We start from the raw sequence: 14934 nt of genomic DNA on the forward strand, positions 1-14934 counted from the left end.
CAAGAAAAAAACCAGCATCAGGTTCTGAGTATTTATTTCAGTAATGGTAGTCTCCAAGGGAAGACTGGAGAAAAGATAGGCATGGCTGTCCACCCTCAGCAAATCACAGCATTGCGTGAGACTACTCAGACCTGCTGTTGCCCACTGAGGAGGGGCCTGTTCTCACCAATGGGGCAAGAGCGGAAGACCCGGGGCAGCCGCAGCCAATGGGTGCTACCATGTGGCAGCTGGGGAACAGGGAGAGCCGAGCCCTGCTTCAGAAGTCTTCGCCTGAAATTGGGAGAAGAAGGCAGAAACTGATTAGCAATGGACAAGGGAAGCCTATCTGTCCTTCTCCAAAACAGAGGCCCCCGGCTTACTTGACCTTGATCCTAGCTCCCTCCCATTCTCACCAACAAGTTTCATCTTGTCTTGTTTTTATGGTAACCTCTGTCCATTCCCCTCTTACCCTACAAGCTTCCCGGCTTTGAGGACCTTGGCATTCTAGGCCTGAGGATCTGCCCTTCTCACATATGGGCAGAGGACTCAGGTCACCCAATTTCCTCCACTCTTTTTTTTTTTTTTTTAAGATTTTTATTTATTTGACAGAGAGATCACAAGTAGGCAGAGAGGCAGGCAGAGAGAGGGGGAAGCAGGCTCCCTGCTGAGCAGAGAGCCTGATGCGGGGCTCGATCCCAGGACCCTGAGATCATGACCTGAGCTGAAGGCAGAGGCTTAACCCACTGAGCCACCCAGGCACCCCAGTTTACTCCACTCTTGATATTATTAATAACAATAGTCACCAGTATCATCACTTATTATACTCCTGCTACAGAGCTGCGTGCTTTACCCACATTATCTCTAATCCTTACAGCAGCCCCCTATGGCAGATACTAGTTTTCCTACTTATTAGAGGTTCAGAGATGTTAAGCTACTTTCCCAAGGTCCCTCCAGCCAGACTATAGCCCAGGTCCATTTAACTTCCAAGTTTGGACTCTTTCCTTGGATACCATGCTTCTTCAAAAGAAGTGGTGGTTTCTTCTCCTCTTGAAGAATGAGTAGTGGTAATAAGGGATGAGGGGGTGTGAACTAAACAGTGGGACCCTCACCTATATATCAGAGATACAAGCACCGTAGCCATCAACACCAGCAAGATGCCCACAAACAGGGGAGCCTGTCCAAGGCCTGCTTCTTGACCTGTGAGCAGAATCCCAGGCTTCGGTTAGCGTCTGCTCCCTGCCACATAGCCTCTGCCCATTCCCCCTCTTCATCCTAACTCTTGTCCAGGTACCTACCAGGCATTACAAGCTGGGTGCTGACCATTGCCAGACTGTTGGCATCAGCCAAAGACACATTGAGGCAATAGGTCCCTGAGCCACCCTTCAGGACTTGGTGTAAAACCAGCTGGCAGGCGGGGCTGGGTGGCACAGGCTGACAGAGCCGCTGGGCAGGGGGCCGGCAGCCTGGTGAGGAGATGTCCATGCAAGCTTCCTTGGGCAGCCTGCAAGAGGTGTCCAGCTTAAGTTAGGGCAACTGGGAAGGAGCACTAGACACCAGAGAGCAATGCAACAGTCAACCTAAGAGTTCTCAGGACAACTAGTGGGACACTCACCCTCCTTGGCAAGAAACTGTCAACTCAAATGCATCCCCTTCGCTGGATGGCACAGCCTGCAGGATCTCAGCTCTCTCAATACCCCCTGCAAAGTTGCAAGAGTTTAGGTCTGGGATGCCTCTACCAGGCCTCTCCAAAGGCCCACAGAGAGGAAAACCCTAGGCCTGCTTCCCCAATCCCATCCCTGCCTTCAAAAGAAAAACCCGGGGATTTGAGTGTTCTTGTCCCGCTGAGTAACTCCCTCCAAGGTATGCTTCCACTGGCCGGCCTTAGGCAGTACACACCTCCCTCCACCAGCCCCCAAAGCGGTCAAGACTCACGAACAATGTCCAGGGTGAGAGAAAAGGAGCCATATCGATACAGAACACAATCCAGGGGGGTCTGTCGCTTTGCCAGGATTAAGGTAGCTGCATTATCCAGCAGGGGGCTCTGGAAACCTGTCAGGAGAGGATTGAAGAAGAGACAAAGGACTCATCTGGAAGTAGAGGCCACACAGGCATTTTTCTAGGTAGACCCAGAGCTGGAGGATCCTGACTTGGAATCAGACAAGACCTGGAAAACCTCATTTTACAGATAAGGAAACTGGAGCCCAGAAGGAGGAATGGGTACCCTATAGTCACACAGTTAGGAGTAGAGTTGGAGTTTTAAAAAATCCCAAATGTTTCTCTCCCCCCACATTGTGCTGGGTCCTTGGCTAGACACGACACAAGTCCCACCCTGTCACGCCTACCTTTTCAGCGTTCCTACCACAATTTCAGGTTGACCTGCTTTAGGATAGAATCCAGGGGTGGGAAATGGTGCCAGAATCTGAGACAGAATATTATGCATTTATACTTGCACAGAAAAGTGAGATCCAATTATTATGTAAATGACCACGGTGTGTTCCCTGGCCTTCTCCTCAGGGAATAGCTCTCCTCAGGGACTGAGAAGCAGCAAGTACTCGCTCCATGGCCCAGGGGAAGACCCTGGTTTCCTGAACTCCAGATCTATTCCATGTTACTAAGAGGGACTTGAGGGCCTAAAACTAGTGGGAGCTCTGATGGGATTCCATTTCTGAGCAAAGGATTGGGTATCATCTGTGGCCTAGGTAAGTCTTTGAGCTCTTCAGAGTAGAGACAAATGCCCCACCCCCAATGAACCTCGTTCACACTGGCCCTCTTACCTGTAATACCTTCCGTAGACACGAAGGGGTTGGCATCTGGACCCTCAGGCTCAGGTGTGGGTACCTCTCCAGCTGTGGGCTCCACCGACTCTTTCTTTGTTACCTGTGCAGCTGTGGTTCCAGAGGGCTCTGCAGTTGACCCTTCACGGGTTGTACCTACAGTCTCTGCAAGTGTGGTACCTGTGACCTCTGAGCTTGGCACCTGCTCAGCTGTAGTACCTGTGCCCTCTGTGCTTGACACCTGTGCGAGTGTAGTGACCTCCATGGTCGGCATCTGCACAGCTGTGGTTCCGGAAGGCTCCACGGTTGGCACCTGACTACGTGTAGTACTTCTGACTTCTGCAGTAGGCACGTGCCCAGCTGTGGTGCCAGGGGCCTCTGCAGTTGGCACGTGCCCATCTGTGGTGACTGGAACTGGGGAGGAGCCACAGGATGTGAGAGGAATGGCAGCCTGTAGCACCACCTGGGCAGTGATTGGGCCGGACTCTAGGTAAGTGTGAGTGACCACAAGGGCCCGAGAGATCAGGGTCCCAGTATGGTCTCCAAAGTCCCAGGTGTAGGAGAGGTCGGCCCCGGACAAATAACCACTGGGGTCATGGAGCTGGAGGGCAAAGGTCAAAGGATGATTTCTCAGGAAGTGCTTGTTCCCTCCATCCAAGGCCTGCAGCTGGGACACACTCACGGAGAAGGGCACCTGGTCTGGGATTGGAGCCAGAAAAGGTGACAACCAGACCTGGGCCACAGCTTCTTTCACAGCCACACCTTCCAACTCAAGCTGACTGGCCCTTCACTGGCTCCAAGCCCCACATTCTTCTGCCCACATCTTCCTGGCTCTGCCCCTTTAAGGTTACACACCATTTCCCCTTTCCCCATTCCATTTTCCCCTTTCCCTTCTCTCCTTTCCAGTCAGGCCAGGCCTCCCCATCTTTTACCTCCTTGCAACTAGCTCTGCCCCTTCCTGAATTCTTACCCGTAATGGTGAAGGCTGAGCAGGAGTGAGCAAGGGGCACGTAGCTCTGGGACTCCCTGCGGTGGTAGACAGTCACTTCCATGGTATGTGTGCCCAGCATTGCCTTGCCTGTCACAATGCTCAGTCCCGACACTGGGCCCCCCAGAACTTGCCAGTATTGGCCTGAGGTTTTTGAAAAGAAAAGCAGGGGTTGGGGAGGTACTGATCAAAGGCAACGGAGGGGAAGGATTAGAGACAGGACATTAGAGAAGGAAGGTCAAGTAATCTATTAAGTATGGTTATTTCAGATAGTATTTGGAAGGTTGTCCTATGAGGGTCAGGAAAGGAATCCTGGTAAGGGGCTCCCCATGGGATAGGACAATAATTGGGGAAGGGCCCCCAGAAACAATTATAGTATAGAGAGTTGGAGGGGGCTAGGTGCTATAGAAGAGGAAAGAGCCATGGGGGCAATGAAGATTAGGGAAACTCACAGAGCAAAATGAAATGGGATCAGGTAGGAAGAGGTGAATCCAAGTATGGATGACTCACCCCAGGTCTTCCAGACATAAACAAAGCTTCTTGTCTGAGACCAAGGGCCAGATGGGCAGGCCCTCCCATCAGGGAAGATGCAGGCATCGTCAGGTACCTGGGGATACACTGGCTGTCCTCTCCACACCTGGCTCCCTGAAGGGTAGATACAGAGTCATCCTTGAAACCTGGCATTCCTTTCTATACATCAAAACCCCTACCAGGGCCCCCAGAGGGGGGCTGTGGGAATACTCCTTAGCTACATAGTATGTTCCCTTTGCTATCACCCATTTGGGGTGGTAGTGGAAAGAATGGAAACTGGAATTAAAGATCCATATGTACTCAATAACAGACAGAGGAAAGAGACTAGAATATCATATATCAACATGTTTACAGTGGTTTGCCCTAGCTAGTGGGATAAAAACAATAAGAGCATCAGCTAACACTTACTGGGCCTCACCTTAGCCTAGGGCAGGTATTATGCTCAATTCTTTATATATTATCACATTTTAATCCTTACAACAAACGTTCAGGGTGGGTATCCTTGTATTCCCATTGTACAGAGAAGGCAATGGAAGCACAGAACAGTTAAGTAACTTGCCCAGGGTAACATACTATTTATAAATTTAAATCTATGTCTGTCTAAACTCTAGGTCCACTGGGCCTTTTGTCCCCAATTTTGCATACTATATATATTTTTTTGCTTTATCTGTGTTTTTAAATTTTTTTCTACAATGAATATTATATAATATATAATATATATTATATATAATATATATTATATATTATATGTATTATATATAATATATAATATATAATATATATTATATATTCGCTAAAAAAGTGTATATATATATTATATATTATATATATTATATATTCACTAAAAAAGTATATATATTATATATATTATATATAATATATAATATATATATTTATATAATTTATATAATTTATATATAAATATATATAATATATAATATATATATTTATATAATTTATATAATTTATATATAAATATATATATATTATATATTCGCTAAAAGAAAAAAAGTAGAGGGAAAGGGGGACAGTCTTTGAGCTCACGGGGGACACCAACCAATCTGAGCCCTTGGAATAAGGGCCTGGAGTAAAGAGGTACTCACCATTGATGATGGTGTTGTTGGCCCAGACGACCTGCCCATCTGGCAGCACCTTTTGGCTTTCGGGGAAGTGCAGGGCAATAGAGAAGGAGGCATTTGCCCCAACCAGTGTAGGCCCATCATTACTGACCTTCAAGGACACCTGGCCACCTGGGAAGGACTAGCTGCATTAGCTGGGACTCCTTGGTTTTTCCTCCCCTTATAGCTTTCCCCTTCTCATCGTCCCAAGCTCCATTCAACCCATATCTTGCTCCTCTCCGCATCCCATGCCCTCCCTGGAAATTGCCAATTTCTCACCTCTCCAGCAGTCAGGCCTCTGCATTTCTGCCCACTCTGGATACAGCTGCCTGTTCCAGGCTTTGGTTGTAAGCTGCCTTGGGACACCAAGCCAGTCCTGGTCTCTGGGTCCTGTAAAGAAGTTACCATGAAGGCCCTAGGATCACCCCTCAGTCCCTTGTCAGGGGATTTTATTTTATTTTATTTATTTTTTTAAAGATTTTATTTATTTATTTGACAAATACAGATCACAAGTAGGCAGAGAGGCAGGCAGAGAGAGAGAGGAGGAAGCAGGCTCCCTGCTGAGCAGAGAGCCCGATGTGGGGCTCCATCCCAGGACTCTGGAATCATGACCCGAGCCGAAGGCAGAGGCTTTAACCCACTGAGCCACCCAGGCGCCCCTGTCAGGGGATTTTAAATTACTGAATAGCCACCATGTACCACTCACTGTGCTAGGTACAAAGGACTTAAGAAATGAATAAGATACGGCCCTGGAGGGATTCAAGACATGTCCATACAATTCCAATAATTCAAGGCACTGCTTAATATGAGCCATAACAGACAAGCACAAAGTGCAACAAAACAACAGACTAAAGAGATTGGTTCCACTCTGGCAGATTGGGAAAGACCACTGGAGCGAGGAGTTGACCTGTGGGATAGAGCACTCTGGGCAGAAGGACCAGCACAAGAGGATGCATGGAGGCATGACAGAAACTTCCCGTGTGGTTGATACACACTGTAAGAGATGAGGCCAAGAAGACAAGTAAAGGCCCTGAGTGCCAAGCAAAGGAATTTGGCCTTTATTCTATAGAGTAGGCCACAGCAGGAGATTGTATTTGTTTCATTGAGACATAATTCCTATAGCATAAAATTTACGCTTCAGAAGCTTTTTGAATATAACCAGCTCTGTGTTTTAGAAGGACCGCCATGGCAAACAGTGTAGAGGATGGATCAGAGGCAGGCAGAATTTGGGAGTGGGGACCAAGCAGACAAAATTATAACTGACCAAGAGAGAGGGCTGAGAAAAAAGGATATGATCTGATATGATCATATTTCAGTCTTCTCCTACCCATTTGATTTAGCGATGGCATGGGCATCTGAGCTCCCTCATATGATATGAAAAAAGGATCTATATACGCCTCACCCAGGTACAACAACTATCAACATCTTGCCACATTTACTTTATCTGTCCTTTGTTGTTTTTGTTTGTTTATTTGTTGGCTAAATATTTAGAAGCAAACTGCAGACATCTTGTTATTTTAACTCTACAATTTCAGTACATATCTGTAAAAAATATGAACATTTTCTTGAATAAGCACAATGTCCTTTCACAATGGACAAAAATATAGAACCCAATTCATATAAAATTTCATGAATATCTAAAAATATCTTCTTATGATTGAAAAAAACAGTATCCAAAAAGTAAGCACAATCTTTTAAGAGGCTCAGGTAGACAGGTATGAACAGAATGTTTCCAGAATACATTAAGGACATAGTAAAGAAAAAGACTTGAAACTGCAGCATAGAAGAGGGAAGTCAGATCAAGGAGAACTTCCCAGAAGTCTGGAGACCAGGGATCTAGAGAGACAAAGGGGAGAGTGGGATATGATATCTATATTTTAGCACAGAAGAAACTATCTTCACTCCATTTCTAACGTGTACTGGAAACCTAGCTGAGTCTGCGGGGGGGGGGGGGCGGGGGAGTCTAGAATCATCACATTGAGCATCCCACCACTAGAGTAAGAGAATCATAAGATATCCCATTCTTTCTTCACTCCCAACCCTCCCTCCTTAGAGCAGCACGGGACATTCCAGACCCTCTCACCACCACCACCCCCACCCCTTGCTCCTGTCACGAGGCCCCAATCCCCCAGAGCCTTTTCATGTGATGCTCAGCTGAGACCCCTCTGCCTGTCTCTTCCAGCCCTAGAACAAAAGCATGAGCTGTGTTCACCCATCCCATCCCAAAGAGGGGAGGTGGTACCTCCTTACCTTTTCTATCCAATGCCATATTCTTTTAGTCCTCACTTATAATACCCTATCCCAAGTGCCTGAGTCATTCCCTAAGTCTTCCATGTATTCCCTTTTGAAGCCCCTGCTCCAGCTCATTGTCCAGGGAGCCTCAGAATTAGGGCCACAATGACCCACTGTCCTTTTGCCCTTCCAAGCAGATGGGATTACTTTCAAGCTCAGTCCCAAATCTCCGCATAGTGAGGAAGCTCAGATGCCCATGCCATAGCTAAATCAAATGGGTAGGAGAAGCCTGAAATATTGCTGGTATCTCCCATGAGGAGGGGAAAAACCAGAGCAGGTATGCAACCACAAATTCACACTTGTTCATGTCCACACACCCCACACTCACCTTCTGTGGCCCCCACAGCCAGAAGAGAACTCATCACAGCCATAAAGAGAAGGCATTTTCTCAGCACCAGACTCATCTTGTTCTTTCTTCCAGCAACGAAAGACGCTGGGGGGCTGGGACAAGCCCCTATATAGGAGAGGGGTGCTCATTTGCATAGCCCTTCCTCCTCTCCCTCCAGGAGAAGCTTGGGAGGGGCAGGAGGACCGGAGAAAGGCAGAACTGTCAAGGGATCCTGGTCTCTGGACATCCGCTACTCAATGACAGTTTTTGGTTTCACTAGGTCACACCCTTCTTGACTGGGAAATCGGAAATAATTGGTGGAAGGTCAACTACGTAACATGTACCCGACACACATAAAATTCACCATAGGCTAGTGAATCAATCTAGTTTTTGAGTCAAGCCAGGAAACCTCTCAGAAACAGAGGTCCTGCATCCCAAACCACAGAGACAGAATAAGGTGGGTAAAAAGGCGGGACGAACATCTTTGAGGCCCAGAAAACCCATACAACGAAATTCCTAGCTTCCTGCTATTAAAACAGATCTTGTGGGCCAGGTGGAATTTAATCTTAGGACGAGACACATTTTCCCTAGGGTTGGTGAAACGGCAAATTAGAGATCAGGAAATCCCTACAGATTCAGAAACAGGTAAGAAACTCGACTTCAAATCAGGTACTTGGAAAAAGACATTTAGCTTCCCCACCGAGACAGAAACTTGTGTTAAGTAGCCTCAGAACTAAACTTGCGTGAGGTGGGGTCATTTGCGGCGGCTAGGGCGCTGGGCTCACCCCCCGCTCTGACGTTAACCAATAAGAAGGGTTAGGGGCGGAGCTAGGGAAACGCGGGAAGGAGGGGCGGGGCCTCTGGTGGCGGTAGGGAACTGGAGGGGAGGCGGCAACATTGTTTCAAGTTGGACAAATTGACAAGAGCGAGAGATACACTCCGTTCCATCCCGACCTAAGGCCGCAGAGCTGGGCCGGTTTCCCCCTCCTCCACTCCCCGAGAGCCGGGGCCCGCCTTTTGCAGGGTTCCCAGGCCCCCGCTCCAGGGCCGGGCTGACCCGACGCGCTAGCGCTTCATGGAGAACTTCCAAAAAGTGGAAAAGATCGGAGAGGGCACGTACGGAGTTGTGTACAAAGCCAAAAACAAGGTGACGGGAGAAGTGGTGGCGCTTAAAAAAATCCGCCTGGACACGTGAGTGGCCTCTGTACCCGGGACTCCTCTAACTCGGGAGCTCCTTGAGTGCCCCCCCGCCCCCACCCCAACAGGCGGGTAGCAGTCCAAGGACCGGAAGGTAGCAGGGAGGGACTTCTTTTGAAGTGGAGAGGTGGGTTGGAGGACGGTGAAGGGTTTCCCTGTGGAGAGTATAGGGCACTGTAGAATCTACGGGAAACTTCCTCCCCAAAGCCGAGTGATGCCCCCAAATGTGCAGTCAGAAAGACTCAGAAAGAGGAAGGAGGCCTCAGAGATGGGGTCCAGGACTCTCCGTAGAGTTGGGTTTTGTGGGAACCAGTGAAGAGCACCTTTCTGAAAGAAGAGCCCTCCTCACTGCCCCAGCCCCACCCTCATCTTAGAATTCTCTACCTCTTTCAAAAGAATGGCAGTTGAACCTCACTGGCCCCTCTAGGGAGGCTGGGTGCTGCTATTCCTATTTTTTCCCTGTTACCTTCTCTCTTCTTCACCTCCACCAGAAGGCTTTACTTACCTACTCCTGGGAAAAGAAGAAATAATGACCTTAACGTATCCAAAAACCACTCCCTGTCCACCCATGAATTAACTCCTACAGCACCCTTTCTCTTTTCTCACTTTCCTAGGGGATGCTGGGGTGGTGTCTCATTGGGAGGAAAAGAATGACTGGGCTGGGGGGAAAGGAGTATTTGTAACCACATTCCTATCTCTGCTTTCTCAACCTCTCCAAGTGAGACAGAGGGTGTACCCAGTACTGCTATACGAGAGATCTCTCTGCTTAAGGAGCTTAACCACCCTAACATTGTCAAGTAAGTATACACCTAGAAGGTGCTCTTGACAGTGAAGGAGGATGTGTTCTGTCTGTGTAGCCTGGGTATTGCTCTAACTCACCTCCATTCCTGGACCTCCCTTACCTAGGCTGCTGGATGTCATCCACACGGAAAACAAACTCTACCTGGTTTTTGAGTTTCTGCATCAGGATCTGAAGAAATTTATGGATGCCTCTGCTTTGACTGGCATTCCTCTTCCCCTCATCAAGGTAATCCTTCTCATCAACTCCTCCTCAACATGGTCAAGTTTTGTGGGTACTGAAGGGGCAATTCAGACAGAGTGATGATTTTTTTTTTTAAAGATGTTATTTATTTATTTGACAGACAGAGATCACAAGTAGGCAGAGAGGCGGGGGGGGGGGGGGGTGGAAGCAGGCTCCCCACAGAACAGAGAGACCCGATGCAGGGCTCAATCCCAGGACCCTGGGATCATGACCTGAGCCGAAGGCAGAGGTTTTAACCCACTGAGCCACCCAGGCGCCCCAGACAGAGTGATGATTTTTAATCTTGGCTTCCTTCCCGGCCCTCATCCCCCTATACACACACACACACACACACACACACACACCTTTCTTTTGTGGCTCTTTCACTGCTCATTATGCTTATTAACCCCTGGGCTGGTCAGGAGAATCAAAGAAGTTGAAACTCTAGTGAGTCAACTTTGTAGCATAGGTGGAAAGTCAGATGAAACTCAGATAAATGGGACTTGAGGGCACTTGGTAGATTCCTCCAAGAAGCCCTTCCACTTGTTTGGTAGGAGAAATAGTCAGTGAATCATTGCTGTCTGTTCTAGGGCTGGGTTCTTTACTCCCTGAGCTACTTTCTGTCTATCAACAAGCATTTATTCAATGCACATTGAGCACATTCAATGTGCTAGGCACAGGATATGGAAAAGAGATGCAAAACTAAATAAGACCTGGTCCTTGTCTTCACTGGAAGGGCCTCTCACTCCATGGGGAGATACAGTTTATAAACATATCATTATAATCCAATACAGTAAAAGGCTGTAGTCAAGCTTTGCAGTCAGAGAGTAGACCCTAATAGCTCACTGTGGTAGAGAAACAAAGTCCTCTCTCTCTTCTTTGTCAGAGCTATCTGTTCCAGCTGCTCCAGGGCCTAGCCTTCTGCCATTCTCATCGGGTTCTGCACCGAGACCTCAAACCTCAGAATCTGCTTATCAATGCAGAGGGGGCCATCAAGCTAGCAGACTTTGGACTAGCCAGAGCCTTTGGAGTCCCTGTTCGTACTTACACCCACGAGGTGAGACCCTCTCTGCATTTCTTCTCTGAACTTCTGGGAGGTGTTAACAAGGACATTCACAAAATTACTAAACCTATCTGGCCAGCAGTTTCTCTCTCCACTAGATGGAAAGTATCTCTGGCACCCCAAGAAGTTTTAGAGTATGCACTGAGTTCATACTGTGGGGCTAACTGGGCTTTGATAGGTACCAAGCCAGGAAAGCTGGATGGCACACTATTAAAATTATGGCCACTTGTCTCAAGTTTTCCAGGAGGGTTGCAAATTGTGGGTTCAGAAAATATGGTCCTCAGAGTCACGGGAGAGGCTAACTCTGGTCTAAGAAGTTGTATGTAGTCATTTAATGAGGGAAAGTCAGAAATATGGGAAAGATGAAGGTTAAGAGAGTTAGCAGAGTAACACTGAGGAGCTGAGATGTGGGAATCACCATGCCCCATGCACCACCCCTCCTCTTCCTGCTCTTGTCCCCAGGTGGTGACCCTGTGGTACCGAGCACCTGAAATCCTTCTGGGCTGCAAGTACTACTCCACAGCTGTAGATATCTGGAGCCTGGGCTGCATCTTTGCTGAGATGGTACGGAGGCAAGCCCAAGTTCCACCCAGCTCACTCTTCCCCATATTCAAGAACACCAGAACTATTTCTCTGCCTAGACCCGTGGCCCTTCTGTTATCATAGGACTTCTTTCTCTAGAGTAGCACCAAGGCGGGGAGGGGGGAAAGGACAGGACTGTTGTCCCTGATGTTAACCACAATGTTGATACAGCCTCAGATGGCCTTAGCACTCAATACACATCTCTTATCAACAAACTGAGCTAAATCTGTAGCTGTTTTAGCTTTAGTTTGCATTTATTTGGGAGAATGAGTACCTGCCATTCGGTGCCTCCTTCATTTGGCCTGTAGACCTTATTGTAAGGTCCCAGGAATACAGCGAAACCAACTGTATTCACCTTATCCATACTGTTTATTTAAACTACAAACTTAAATCATGTCCCCCTCGACTTCTGGCTCTTCAGAATGAAGGATCCCCGAGGCCCAGCCTTTTATAGGAGCTTTTGTCCCCTTTAATATAACAGTGGAGTGGGCTGCATTTTCAAATCAAATCAGCAATTTGTTTTATGGTCCTTTATTTGGGTTGTAACTGGGGGCTTAGAGACCAGTAGCCTGTATATAAAATGTGCATTTATCCCCCAGTACATTACCTTACAATTGCCCATATTCCTCTCTCAATTCATCAAAAAATATTTGTTAAGCACCTAGTGTGTACCCAGCACCATGCTAGGTGCTGTGGGGAACACAGAAGAAATGGAAGACACAGTCTCTGCCCGCTGTGCTCCTATCTAGAAGTGGCTGCATCACAAGGAGGGGGGATGACCGCAGTGTCTACCCCACACCCCGTGAGTGGCTTGGGATCCCTTTGCTACATGTCAGTGGCACCCCAGACATTCACCCCCTCCCAGCCCCACCCAGCCTTGGGGATCTGCAAAGGCATGGTTGGGGGAAGGAAGGAGGGGGCGAGGAGAGAGATGAAGGGACTTCATTGTCTCAAGCTGTGTGTGACTGACCCCATGAAAGGCCCTGGGGAGGGAGTCATGGGGCCCTGCTGACCTTCCACTGCCTGTGGGAACCTCCATTGCACAGGGAGCAGCTTTGACTGACGTCAGTGCGGGTCTTGGCCTTTTCTCTTTCCCCATTTTCAGGTGACCCGCCGGGCCTTATTCCCTGGAGATTCTGAAATTGACCAACTTTTCCGGATCTTTCGGACTCTGGGGACCCCAGATGAAGTGGTTTGGCCAGGAGTTACTTCTATGCCTGATTATAAGCCAAGTTTCCCCAAGTGGGCCCGGCAAGATTTTAGCAAAGTTGTTCCTCCCTTGGATGAAGATGGACGGAGCTTGCTATCGGTGAGAGTTGGGGATGGGCACCTATTTCCTCTCATTTACTCCCCTAGGGCAGGTTTTTTTCCAGGATGAAGGAAGATGAGACCCTGGACCCTGGGTCTTGGCATTTCCCTAGCCCCTGCTTCTCTCTCTCCCTATTGGCACACCTGTTCAAATATAGGGAGGAGGGAATTGGGTTAAAGGAATTCTGGTTTCCTGATTTCTTGGAACACCTGCTGCCCATGTAGTCCACTGTCACATCACTGAAGTCAGCATACATCTCTTCCTCCAGCAAATGCTGCACTACGACCCCAACAAGCGGATTTCGGCAAAGGCAGCTCTGGCTCACCCTTTCTTCCAGGATGTGACCAAGCCAGTACCCCACCTTCGACTCTGATGTCTTTCCCCCAGCCCCTACCCCAAGTCTCACCCTCTCCTCCAGAGGGCCCTCATTTGGCTTGGCCCTGGGCTATTTGCCCTCTGTTCTGGTCTGGCTGCCTTCACACCCACCTCCCCTTCTTAGCCAGCCAACTTGGGATATAAGGGGTAGAGGGGAGAAACAGGTGAAAATGAAAGGAAGCTTCAGTATTAGATGCACTTAAGTCCCTCCACCACCCTCTCCCCCTCCTCTTAGTCATTGCTGAGGAGGGCTGGTATTTAAAAAAAAAAAAAAAAGACTGACTCTTTCTCTCCCCCCGCCCCCCACATAGGGTTTGCCATCCCAATCTCTGAAAGCCCTGAAATTATTATTTCCTGTGTTTAGGATGACAGACACACCAAGCCTTCTGCGGCCACTGTGTAAGACTAACTGATAGCAGAGGACCTAAGTTGGAACTTTTGAAAACCAAGCAAAACAAAAACATAGGGAGGGCCCTGTTTTAAAGAATTAGGTTAAAAAAAAATAGACCAACCAATTTATACCCTAGTTTTAGTGTTTCATCTCACCTAACAGTCTAGGAGACTCAAGACTCCCAGTCTCTGTAGCCCTGATGGGACTACAGTAGAAATGATTGCCCCTAGTCCCCCTATCTGCCCCTCCTATGGGCAAGAGGTGTCTAGGAAGCTCTAGGACAGGGACTGTGCTTTACCGTGGCCTTATGAGGCAAGGAAAAGTTGTCTGAATGTTTCTCTTCCTTTTAAGATTCTTAGTTCTTAATGTCCTGGGTCCCATCTTCCTCTGAAGGCCAACCCCCACAGGAGTGGAAATTAGGGTTGAGACATCATTTTGAGAATGCTGACACTTTTTTAGGGCTGGGACTGAATGAGGCCATTGGGAAAATTTTTTTCTTTAAAAGAAGGATGAACAATTATATTTATATTTCATTCAGGTTATAGTAGTTTTTTAAGTGGGAATGGGTGGATTTGTTGCCATGCGCACCTTGGGATTTTGTAATGCAAATGTTTAAAAAAGAGTATTTTTTCCTTTTTATGATTTTGTCTCTCTTCTCCCATCTCTTCAAGTGTTCTTGCTATTAACGTTATTTGTAATTTAGTTTGTAATCATTAAAAACAAAAGTTCCTAGTTTTATAGTTTATCACTTTCCTCCTTTAATTACATATTTATGAAAGAATGATGTGAGAGAGAGAATATGAATGTGTATATGTGATAGCTGATCTCAGAGCTCCCCTTTCACTAATCTCTCTGTGCAGGGCTACCCACCTCACCCCAGTTTGGCCTCTTTTATGCAATTGGGATAGTGCTGAAAGTGGGCAAAATGGGAATTGTTGCTCCCATTTTATTGCTGGGGAAACAGAAACCTACTTCACTTTCCCCAC

General features: G+C 47.7%; 2 protein-coding genes across 3 annotated transcripts; one reads left to right on the forward strand and one right to left on the reverse strand.

Annotated features, from left to right (window-relative positions):
• Nucleotides 1-18: 18 nt before the first annotated feature.
• PMEL (premelanosome protein) lies at nucleotides 19-8108 on the reverse strand. The gene is made up of 11 exons (XM_080810857.1): nucleotides 8011-8108; nucleotides 5670-5780; nucleotides 5376-5522; nucleotides 4252-4386; nucleotides 3724-3885; nucleotides 2754-3452; nucleotides 1912-2028; nucleotides 1592-1676; nucleotides 1275-1480; nucleotides 1089-1176; nucleotides 19-270 (listed from the first exon to the last, which is right to left on the reverse strand). The coding sequence occupies exons 1-11, from the start codon at nucleotides 8084-8086 to the stop codon at nucleotides 126-128; spliced, it is 1971 nt and encodes a 656-aa protein (XP_080666983.1). The 5' UTR covers nucleotides 8087-8108; the 3' UTR covers nucleotides 19-125.
• A 740-nt stretch (nucleotides 8109-8848) lies between these two features.
• On the forward strand, nucleotides 8849-14689 carry CDK2 (cyclin dependent kinase 2). 2 transcript variants are annotated; one of them, XM_080810868.1, is made up of 8 exons: nucleotides 8849-9201; nucleotides 9927-10004; nucleotides 10114-10234; nucleotides 11115-11285; nucleotides 11754-11855; nucleotides 12532-12675; nucleotides 12979-13182; nucleotides 13451-14689. In XM_080810868.1, the coding sequence occupies exons 1-8, from the start codon at nucleotides 9086-9088 to the stop codon at nucleotides 13553-13555; spliced, it is 1041 nt and encodes a 346-aa protein (XP_080666994.1). In that variant the 5' UTR covers nucleotides 8849-9085; the 3' UTR covers nucleotides 13556-14689. The 2 variants fall into 2 exon arrangements, with proteins under 2 accessions (XP_080666994.1, XP_080666995.1); XM_080810869.1 differs by lacking the exon at nucleotides 12532-12675 and having other exon boundaries at nucleotides 13451-14687.
• Nucleotides 14690-14934: the final 245 nt, after the last annotated feature.

Source organism: Martes martes (genome assembly GCF_963455335.1).
Source record: "Martes martes genome assembly, chromosome: 8".
Classification (NCBI taxonomy): domain Eukaryota; kingdom Metazoa; phylum Chordata; class Mammalia; order Carnivora; family Mustelidae; genus Martes; species Martes martes.